Below are 11,521 nucleotides of genomic sequence, written 5' to 3' on the forward strand. Positions count from 1 at the left end.
TGAACTGCTCGTTTTATTTTTCTTTGTTTTCAGTCCTTGCTCTCTGCCACAGTTTATAAAAAGGAGACACTCGGGCTCTCTGGCACCTCTTGGAACAGTTACTGTACTGAAAGGTCAAAAGACTAAGCAATGACACAGCACTATCAAGCAGTTAAAGTTTTGTATTGGCAACAGCTAATCGCAGCTAATCATATCTAGACAGTTAGACAAAATACATTTCTCTACCTCTGCTCTATCTAACTATTGTAAAACTGAAAATGAGATATCCAAGTACAGTGAGCAAACAAAGCAAGCAAATCACATCCAATATTACCATAACATTGTAGGTGGATGCGGGACATCGTATGGGGAAAACTGAAACTTAATCAAAAGTAACAGGCATTAAGACAATGAAAGTGTTAGACAACCAGTAAACATGTGAAAGTGACTTTAAAAGCCTTTAACCGAAGGCAAACAAACAGATAATTCCATGGAGCAGCGAAGTGTGCCAAGTGCACTAGGGTTTCAGCATCTTGATCTCTGTGCAGTGGAAAAACACCTTTAGAATAGAAGATTCCAATCAAGTGAAATTCATCACGAGCCCTTCTTGCTCTTTTCCCTGTATTTACGAGGGCAGCCTTCATGGTGCTCTAAATTGCAACCTTGTTTTTAAGTCTTCCGTTCAAGCCTATTAAATTTAGATCAGGATTTAGGACAGAGCGATCGTTCACAGCTCTGCGAGTTTTTATTTTTTAACTTGTTACAGCACAGCAACGTCAGGACCAGCGCCACACACCGCCCTGGCCTCTGGTGAAACAGCTGTGCAACAGACCTCCACAGGCCGGGAGCAGGACAGGCCCCTGAGGAGCAGCCAGAGGGGCTCTATAGCACCAGCCCCACCTCAGCACTTACCACTGTCGTCTCCTAATCCAGCAGTTCCCAGTCCTGGATGCAGAGGATACAGGAAGTCACAGCGCAGGTCAGCGAAGGTTTGAAATGAGTTTAAAATTCATTACGAAAAAGGCTATTATCCAGAGAACACTTAATAAGACACACACAAGGTGTGCGCTCTGAATCCAAGTGGGTTTATAGTCTGAGTACAGCTCTGGCCACTCTCTATTACTATTACTGCCACAAATAAGTGTTTAGAAGTAATCACTGCACTGCATGGCACAATGGCTATTTCTGCTATCAGAATAGAAATATACATCCGTTTTATCAGCGACATCACGTTATGCTCTCCTTTCAGTTATTCCTGAAATGTCACCTCCAACAGGTGTCTGTAAATTTAGAATGAATGTAGATGAGGTCAGGATCTACACGGAGGCCCACACAGCTGCTGGTTTTCATTCCAGCCCAGCTCTCAGTTACACACACGGACCCCTATTTTACTTAATAACAGGATAAATTAGAACTGTTTGGCTGGTTTCAGCTCTTTAACACATTAGAGGTAATTTGTTAACAACTTCCTTTCGAAAGTAAGATAAAAGCCAGACTCTTGAGAAAAAAAAGCTGCATATATTATAATCAAGCAACTTGTTAGTTCAGTTAAGGCTTCAATTAAGTAATTAAGATCAGCTGGATTGAACAATAGCAGGTGTGTAGGCCTCCAGGACCAGGATTAATTAAGAAAGAAGCACTTCTCTCCCAGTTCTGTAAACAGGCACAGAACTGCACATTGCACATTCCACTAGCAGACAAACATGAGAGGTGTTAATCACTGATGCACCTGTTGGTTTTCTCTGCAGCTCAATCTTCAGATTACTTGATTTACATATGCATCCACACCTACTATGAATACCTTGAAATTTGTTTCTCAGGCTATTTATATTGTTTTATACTTTAGAATAAATTATTCCTGTGGAAAGAGACAAAAGCCTAATGTTCTTTCACGTTGTACTCATTGAAATATACAAATACCACCAGCAAGAAGAAACTAAATCTTTACAGTTGACAAAACTTTTAATAAAATACTACTGCACATGATCAACCACACTTTGTATTATACCTGTACAGTATTTAAATCTGGCCAGAACAGAGCATCCCTGGGTGTTCTGTGATCATTCAAAGTAACAGCAATGTCTTCTCTCACAAAGCCCACAGATATAGTGCTTTGCCATTCAAAAACCTGATTCCTGAATCAATCACAAACAGGCTGCCACCAAAGTCTCCTTCCTGTTTGATCTATCTGCTGTTCTTGTCCTTCTCCTGTATCATGTGCTGTTAACTACTCTATTCTTTTTCCTTTTATTGCTGCATTAAAGGAAATAAGAAGCACAACCCAAACAGCCGTACTGAAGAGAATACCCTGGACGTGAAGAGACGCACCCCTGTGATCAAACGCCCAGGAAGAAAACAAAGCAGAAGCAAACACATCGCTCTTCAGACAGGTGTGCTCCATGTGCACCATCCAGGGCCTGACACAAACCTTGAGCAGAATTACACAGCAGGCTTGTATTTACACCACAGGTGAAAGAACTGCAGGGATCTGGCACAGTTCCACTATACCTGGAGGTGCTCACGCTAGGGCATTAGAGCTCTAATGGAAGGCACAGTGTTTAGCATTGCTGCTTTGCAGTGCTGTGGCCCTGGGTTGATCCAGACATGGAATCTGGAAGACCTCTGGGGGCTCTGGTTGCCTCTCAGAGTCCAAACACATACTGGTAGGTTAACTGGCTTCTGGGAAAACTGGTCCTGGTGTGAGGGTGTGTCTGTCTGCACCTGTTGCCGGCGAGATAGGCTGCGGTTCCCCCACGACACTAAAGTGGAAAAGTGGTCAGAAAATGGACAAACATTCTCTCTGTCCTAGGGCGTTGGCTTTAAGGCTCAGAGCAACATCAGAAAAGCACGGCTCAGGGTGGTCACCACAGTGCAGAGAGAGGTAGCAGTAAGTAACAGACTCACCAGAAACCTCCAAGTATTTGGTGGCCACGTGCATTAAAACAGCATTTAAATAACAGACATTTTGAATCGCATGGAAATTTTTCTGCATGTTTACAGTTTTCTATGTTCTTTGACCCTGCAGGATCAAAACAGTCCTGGCAGATCCACCCAGCGGGGCCCTGTCCCAGCAGAGCGATTACCGTGGACGTTTACAAAGGACTTTGATCGGTTTCCCCAAGTAAAGGTCATGTGAAGAAAATTTCTCGCACGAGCCTGAGAGGATCGTCTTCAGAATCAACTCCCTGACTGTTCTCGCCTGGCTGCGTCGTCTCCGCAGGGGCTGGCTGGCCCATCTGCTCCGCATCCTGTGGGACCCTCTGGCCCTCTGTGACCAGCTGTGTGTCTGTCATTCGGACCCTCTTTTTATCTTCTGCTTGGCATCCTCCACTGTCTATAAAGGGAATGGTTTCTTCCTCTGCAACCACATCCAGGTCCGATTCAGACACATGAGACCTGTCGCTTGGTTCTGAGGCTGCCAGGTCCTTCTCCTCCTCCAGGTCCGAGTCTGAAACCCAGTTTCTCTGTTCTTTCTTACAGCTTCCTGTTGTGCTCTCTTCAGGCGCTTTTCCCACCAACGCTGGGCCCCTCCTCTGGCAAACAGAGAAAAGGAATTGTCCCAACATTCACATCTGTTTCCTAAAACCGTGTTACACCAACACACGTACTCCCTCCTCGCAAGCACCCACACAGGGAACAGCTTTGGATTAACACCCTAATTCCAATACATTATTTAATGTACATAGTGCATTACATTAAAAGTTTGAAAGGACTGGAGTGCTTAGTATAGTAAGGTCTCCTTTCAAATTTTCCTGTGTGAAGGTTGCTTTTTTTCACAATAAATAAAGCAGAAGAGCATTCTGACACAGAGGAAGCTCATCTCAACATGCATCTTTGTTCCAGATTTCATTTTATTGAACAACACGGAGCTCCTTAAGCCTAAAGGAAAAGCCAGGCAAGGCTGAATTTCCCCTCCTCCTGGACTGCTTGCGATAAACAGATCATGTGCAGATCCTTATTTTTCAAAGAACATTATCAATAAATGAAAACAGTATTCTTAAACCAGCAAATAGTTTTCTTCATGCAAAACTATTTTCTCTATGTGCACCATTCATTCTGAGAACTCATGCCAATCTAATTCAGAACTTCTGCACCAATGCAACCACGTTCTACCTTAATGCCCACTATAGCAGTGGGTAATTCATCTTTCAGATCTTCCGCTGTACGTGGGTTATCATTTAATGGGGATTCTGCAGCCATGACATGGGGCATAACGATTTAAAATCAGGCTCCCAAGCTGAAACCTCTCAGCTGACATCTGACTTGAACAAGGAAAATAAGATAAGATCACTTTTTTGGCCATATACAATTTCTTACATAAGGAATTTGTTTTCTTCGCATACACCAAATTGCTCTCCATGAGACACACAGGCACACAGACAGAGAGAGAAGCTTGGGGTCGAAGCACAGGGTCAGCCATTTATACAGCACCCCTGGAGCAGCTGGGGTTAAATCCTTGCTCAGGGGCCCAACGGAGTAGGATTCCTCTGCCAGCCGTGGGATTTGAACCAGCAGCCTTCCAGCCACAGGCGCAGATCCTCAGTCACAGAGCCCCCCGCACTGCCTCCACAGTTGCACCACTCTGCCCTAGTAAAACTCCTCAAGTTTACTGCCCTACAGGGCAGGGCAGTTCTGTGAGTACGACTGCCAAAATGTAACAGATGACTGGACAAGACCCGGTACCTGAAATTCAGACTGATCGGATCACAATTATCAGGAGGCTCTTGGTGATCAAGCACAGAGCCCCATGCAGAGCTCCAGAGACGCCAGTTCTTACCCCAGCCAGGAAATCCAGGGCCGTCTTCACCAGCTCAGCCTCATTCATGCAGTATACCGTGACCCTGAAAATGGGGACAAGCCAGAAAACTCATTCACCGTAAGATGTATTCGTAAACTATCCCGGAGGTTTATTTTTTATTGAAGGAAATATACAATGAACGTGTGTCTCCATATGCATCACAGAAACCCTTTCTTTTTCCATCACTGAGTGACTCCTGCTCTATATCACAAAAAAAGAAATACAGACTTTCTACATTTAGTGCTGTGCCCTGTCCAAGTCTTAAAAAGGGCATCCGTGGTGAAACACCTAGGCAGTCCAGTCGGGCAAAAACACAAAAGAGCAGGAGAAACAGACTTTTCAAAGAATCGTCCTCAAGTCTGTACCCCCTGTCGACTAGATCAAAATTCCAGTGTTGTACCTGCCTATTTTACCACATTTATTTTGAAAGAAAGAGCTTGACTTACAAGAGCCTTATAGTGAAATATAATAATTATAACACCTGAAGAAGGCTCCACGGCCGAATCGTTGTGTTTTCTTTCTTCTCTTTCCAGCAGGGAATAAACCTATTACTTGTTCCTATGCAGCCTACGCATGCTGATGCAGCTCCCCACCTGAACTACTGTAATAATTATAATATATATAATTATATAGAAAATCAGCAGTCCCATGTATTTAAAGTATCCAATCTTACAGGACTGGGGGGTACCCCAAGACAATCCTAAAGAACTTAACACATAGGAGGGGACCAGTTCACCCACTGCTGAAGTGCAGCTCCACTACACAGCTGACCAGGTACAAAGGTGAGAAACTGCTTCACCAACGTTTAGCCATTAGCTCCCCTGGCTCTTACAAACAGTGCCATGAGATCATTAATGACCAACAGCAGGGGTGGGAAAGTACCTAAACACAAACTAAATCAGCTCGTTAGTGGCTTAGTGAGACCAATGTAACAACTTCCCCTGGGCCTTCAAGTGCTGCTGCTTAAGAGACCCAGCGAACCTGCGGACACACCAGCCCTCTAGGACCAGGACTGAAGATCCCTGTCCTTCAGCACAGACACTGCGGTACAGGAAGAAGAGTGCCACCTACTGCTCTGCCAATGCAGCACGCAGCACACAGCACTGATGGCGATAGGCAGGTGGACAGAAACTGTTTAACAGTGAAATTATATAAAACCGCATGTATGAAAACAGTTCAAAATAAACAGGACCGAGGTTAATACCTCATACTGAATTACAGTATCCGTGCATTGCTAAGACTAACATGACAAACACACAAACGAGAAAGGCTGAAAATTAGGAGGTCATTCAGCTCCTCTGGCTTATTCGGTAGTGAGCAGTGAACTGATTCAAATATCTCAGCAAGCTGGGTTTTTAAAGGGTATCATACGGCCGGGCAGCTCGTCCCACACTCCCGCACACGTGAGAGCAGCTGATCAGAAAGAAAACGCCGAGCTCACCTCACCTCTCTGCTCTTTTCCTTTTGCCCCTCTGCGGGGAAGGAGCCCCGGTCTCTGTCGAGCCTGCCTCCCTCTCCTCTCTCCTCCTCACCATCCAGGCCGGCAGAGCCCGCCGGCGAGCCTGCATCGCTCGGGCGCCTGCAGACACACACCCTGGCCGGCCCCGTCAGAGGGCGGGTGGCTGGTTATCCCCGGCTGGTATTCTGCCCGTTGCTGAAGCACAGCAATGACTAGTGTGAACGCGCTCTCTGCAGCGTGCAAAAGGCACTTGAATCAGGAGAGCATTTCAATTGTGACTAAGAAGCTATATATTTTTACAACTCGCCGAGACATTTCTTATTTTAAGTCTGTTCATCTCCAAGGGGAGTATTGCATTCAATCGTGGAAAGATCAGAAACCAAAACTAAAACTGCAAACTCAATTTAAGCTGTCTTGTGATTTTTAATGTGCAGTCTGACAATGGTCACCCTTTCAAACAGGTTTTGATAACTAGTTCACTGTTAAAATATTTTGTTTCTCACAGTATTAAAAGGACTTTGATTTACCGAATAGCTAGGTTGATCGATTTTACAATCTGAAGACAACAGCTACTATTGTATTTTCTAATACACCTATAATATAAATTGCAATATATCGTCTCTAAACTGTAGATCTAACTAGTTTGTAAATTCTCCGAATTACTCTTCTCTTCCTGTTGATAAACAACACATTGTACTTCCGGGATATCTATGGTCATTCAATCTACTTCTGGACTATACAAGCAATGCATGATGGGAATTCAAAGGACTCCAGTGACGTGTTTCTGTTTACGTGTGTAACGAGTCTTAATCCCTAGTACAAATCATCTATTTTTCGATCGAGTGAATTTCTTCACAGAATTCACTACGATTTACTGAGAGGCATTCCGACTTTAATAGACACATACCCTTGTTCTCTACAATTGATTTTCCTATCTGCGCGGTCTGAAATTACTGATTATTCTTAATATAATTAGCTGGTCGTGCTTCACACAAAGATGCAAGCTTTTCAAATACATTAACCTATTCATTTTGGTGACGCTGTTTAGATAAAGTGTTAATTCGTGTTTTTATATACATATATCTATCCCTCTGTAGCCTTGTTTGCCACTGCCACTGGGGGGCGGTGGTTCTTTAGAAAATCACAATACTGTCTGATCAATAATGTTAAGTACAGATTAATTATAGCGCTCTCAATAGCTGTGATAGTTGAACATCATAATAAGTAACTTCACCGTTCTTCTCACTGTATTATATAGTGTATAATGTACAGCAGCATTTCCCAGTCCCTGTCCTGTAGGAACTGTCTCTATCCCAGCGCTTCCCAGCCCCAGTCCTGTAGGAACACCGTCTCTATCCCAGAGCTTCCCAGCCCTGGTCCAGGAGGAACACTGTCTCTATCCCAGCGCTTCCCAGCCCTGGTCCAGGAGGAACACCGTCTCTATCCCAATATCTATCCACTAACTGCCCTGCTGTGTAAATGGGAAACCAAGTAGTCATTGTGAGTTTAACAGTTCAATCAGTTGAACATTACAGCAGCTTAGAACAATGCAGTCTGCCCATGGAACTACAGAATTAATGCGTCAGCCCTCAACTCATACCAGGTAAATGTTTACAAGGGTCCAACCAGCCAAGGTCAGGAATCTGTAGTAGACACACTTTCAAGAAAGGAAAGTGACATTTCAAAATAAATCAATTATACATCTTCTAGACAATGTGGGAAAGCAATTAAAAAGCCAAATGATGTGATGTTATTTTAAACTTGCACAATCCGCTACTACGATCTCATTTAGTGTACTGTGTTCACTTTCTGGTCACCTCATGATAGAAACGTTATGGCTGCTCTGGAATCCAGAGAAGAGCAACCAGATACATTCCTGCGCTGAACCCTTTTCATCTGGAACAGAGCACCGATACAAGGGTCAAAAACCCTCAACGTCATCGACAAAGTCAACACAGGCAACTGCTTCAGAGTCAGCAGGGAAACAAGGAACAGAGGACACAACAGGAAAGCACAAAGAAGTGACTAATAAACATTACATAGTATTAAATTGACAAGACATGTCCCACAGAAACCCAGAATATTGGCCCTATAACCTGAGACACAGTACAACACCTTGACAGGACCGCAAGAGAGACAGCCTGTGTCCTAAATTAAAGAAAACAACTCGGCACTAAATCTCCTTTCCTATAACCTGGATGCCCAAAAGAGAATGGGAGTCTATCTCCCTATTCTAAAGACACATCGGCAAATTAGGAGAGAACATTTTTAGCCTGAGAATTTCCAAAGACAAACCAGGCAGCGAGCTGTTGAAAAATAGGTTCAAATTCTGTAGCCAGAACCTGGTGTCCAATACTGATCAGAACAAGATTCTCTAGCCTGGCACACAACACAGAGTAAGAGACAGGAGATGGTGCTCCTTCTGTCTTCTTTTTGTCCCTTTATTCTCTATTCGATTCAGACCCGTATTAGCAAGACCAATGAGTTATAGTGCTGCCCAGGCCGACAGAATCAACACAACATTTACAGTACAAACTCTTTATTCCATCTCTCTTTTATGCTGGGCTCTAGGTCTGATGAAGACTTTAATGTTTTACTAAGAAAGTGATTAACTACAGTAAACCAGAAACTTCCCTTCAATCCTCTTGTGTTTAACTGACACTGGGTAAACACCTCCACTGGAATTCAAATTCTACCACCGTAAAATACTACCAAAAGCATAAAATGCATAATCTTTTAGTTCAGGATCTGCACATCTCAATTTCAAATAAAAATACTATAAACTAAACTAAACTTAAATACTTAGGGAACTTGCACGTGAGCCCCAGGTGGGCATTTCCTGACTGAGGGAATGTTTTTCCTCTATCTACTCAAACACAGAGGTGCCCAGAGTCACTGTCCCATCATTGGTCTGAACATGACTGAACATGACATACCAGGTAAAGTGTGTAGCTCGCGAAAAATAACAAAACCTGTGCAAACAGCTCAGTTCTTGAATATCCTAAGGTTATACTCAGCTAACTACTGTACGTCTAGGAAGACTATTTTTAGCTCACTGTACTGTTTCTTTCTCTTTGCTGGTTTTCCATTTCTCAGCCTCAGGTAAACCTATTTTTATCTTGCTGTTTCTTTAACCAGTGGTTTATTAATTAAATGCTGCCTGTTCATGCTTGTCTGTGTTGTTAAGACTCCACTTGCACAGTGGAATGGTTTTTAAGGAGGCAAATGCTTATGCCATCAAATATTTTAGTTTGTATTGTTCTTATGCAGTTTTTGCTGACATTTACGATGTTTAATCTTTGAAAATGTTCAGTTGCGCATTCAATTATTTAAATCAATTTTGATTAAAATATTCTCTTTAACAAATGTGTAGATGTAATTTGATAATCAACAAAATGGGATATCATTGGAAGGCACATTAATACTTTGGCAAAGCTTGCAACACACAAGTACAACACAAGTGGACCCCTGGATTTTAATGATACTCAGGGGTCTAATTGTGTTGCACTCACAGTGACTATTGAGAATAGTGTTCCTCTAGGACCAGGGCTGGGAAGCACTGGGATAGAGACGGTGTTCCTACAGGACCAGAGCTGGGAAGCGCTGGGATAGACATGGTGTTCCTACAGGACCGGGGCTAGGAAGCACTGGATAGAGATGGTGTTCCAGCGGGACCAGGGGCTGGGAAAAGCTAGGATAGAGATGGTGTTTCTTCAGTACCTGGAATCACTGCTGTAGGGAATAGGTTACCACCAATGTCCAGAATGTATTACTTTTCTGTAAATAATGAACAGCACTGTACTCTCAGGTGAGCAGTGACAACTCCCTAAACTGCATTAGAAACCCATCACAAAACACACCCAAGACACTCAGTCCTCATGTCATATTTTAACATCCATATATTTTCAGGTGGGGAGCTGCGTCAGCAGGCGTAGGCTGCAAAGGAACAAGTAATAGGTTTATTCCCTGCTGAAAAGAGAAGAAAGAAAACACAACGTTTCGGCCATGGAGCCTTCTTCAGGTGTTATAATTATTATATTTCACTATAAGGCTCTTGTAAGTCAAGCTTTTTCTTTCAAAATAAATGTGGTAAAATAGGCAGGTACAACACTGGAATTTTGATCTAGTCGACAGGGGGTACAGACTTGAGGACGATTCTTTGAAAGAAACTCTGTTTCTCCTGCTCTTTTGTGTTTTTGCCCGACTGGACTGCCTAGGTGTTTCACCACGGATGCCCTTTTTAAGACTTGGACAGGGCACAGCACTAAATGTAGAAAGTCTGTATTTCTTTTTTTTGTGATATAGAGCAGGAGTCACTCAGTGATGGAAAAAGAAAGGGTTTCTGTGATGCATATGAAGACACACGTTCATTGTATATTTCCTTCAATAAAAAATAAACCTCCAGGATAGTTTACGAATACATCTTACGGTGAATAAGTTTTCTGGCTTGTCCCCATTTTCAGGGTCACGGTGTACTGCATGAACGAGGCTGAGCTGGTGAAGACGGCCCTGGATTTCCTGGCTGGGGTAAGAACTGGCATCTCTGGAGCTCTGCATGGGGCTCTGTGCTTGATCACCGAGAGCCTCCTGATAATTGTGATCCGATCAGTCTGAATTTCAGGTACCGGGTCTTAAAGGCTGGGAGGCCTTTGTTCTCCAGCTACATTACCTTTGCCTACTGCCTTGTCTCTCTCACACCTGAAGAAGGCTCCACAGCCGAAACATTGTGTTCTCTTTCTTCTTTTTTTCAGCATGGAATAAACCTATTACTTGTTCCTTTGCATGCATACATTTTGTCATCTAAAATAGCATTTTATGAAGAATGCTTTAACTTCTTGAACACTTGCCTGGAATCACAGTTAACTCTATGATGTCTTAAAAACAAACAATGAATCCACTATCCACACATTGGATTCTTTCCAGTGGATATTTCTGCTTATGGAAGGGGTGGCTTCACCATTGTGTTTGATACCATTTAGACTGAGCGTGAATCCAAAGCTTTGACTGAAACACATCATGTTTCACACATCAGTGCAACAGGTAGGTCAAGTGTCATTAAACAAAGTATTTTATTATCTTATTAGAATGAATTAAGGAGTTATTAGTTATGGAAGCTTCTAATCGTCACTAAAATAAGAGTGCTTAAATATTTTGATCGGTATTGAAATGCTCACTCAGCTCTAATGTTAAACCACCTCTCCTGGTACACCTGGCTTCACCAGCAGACTGTAAACACAGCTGCAGGAGAGGTTGTTAAATGGGGCTAAGAATACTACATAGCCTGT

General features: G+C 43.1%; 1 protein-coding gene and 1 long non-coding RNA gene across 2 annotated transcripts; one reads left to right on the top strand and one right to left on the bottom strand.

Moving 5' to 3' along the window:
* The first annotated feature begins 191 nt into the window (after positions 1-191).
* LOC148829954 (uncharacterized) lies at positions 192-3,979 on the top strand. Its single transcript, XR_016091506.1, has 2 exons — positions 192-958; positions 2,244-3,979. It is a non-coding gene; the product is annotated as an uncharacterized LOC148829954 (long non-coding RNA).
* LOC148829955 (uncharacterized) lies at positions 1,923-6,929 on the bottom strand. Its single transcript, XM_088924313.1, has 3 exons — positions 6,224-6,929; positions 4,757-4,820; positions 1,923-3,512 (listed from the first exon to the last, which is right to left on the bottom strand). Exons 1-3 carry the CDS (start codon positions 6,343-6,345, stop codon positions 3,108-3,110), a joined length of 591 nt encoding a protein of 196 aa, XP_088780439.1. The 5' UTR covers positions 6,346-6,929; the 3' UTR covers positions 1,923-3,107.
* Positions 6,930-11,521: the final 4,592 nt, after the last annotated feature.

Source organism: Atractosteus spatula, chromosome 8 (genome assembly GCF_055471065.1).
Source record: "Atractosteus spatula isolate fAtrSpa1 chromosome 8, fAtrSpa1.hap1, whole genome shotgun sequence".
Lineage (NCBI taxonomy): Eukaryota > Metazoa > Chordata > Actinopteri > Semionotiformes > Lepisosteidae > Atractosteus > Atractosteus spatula.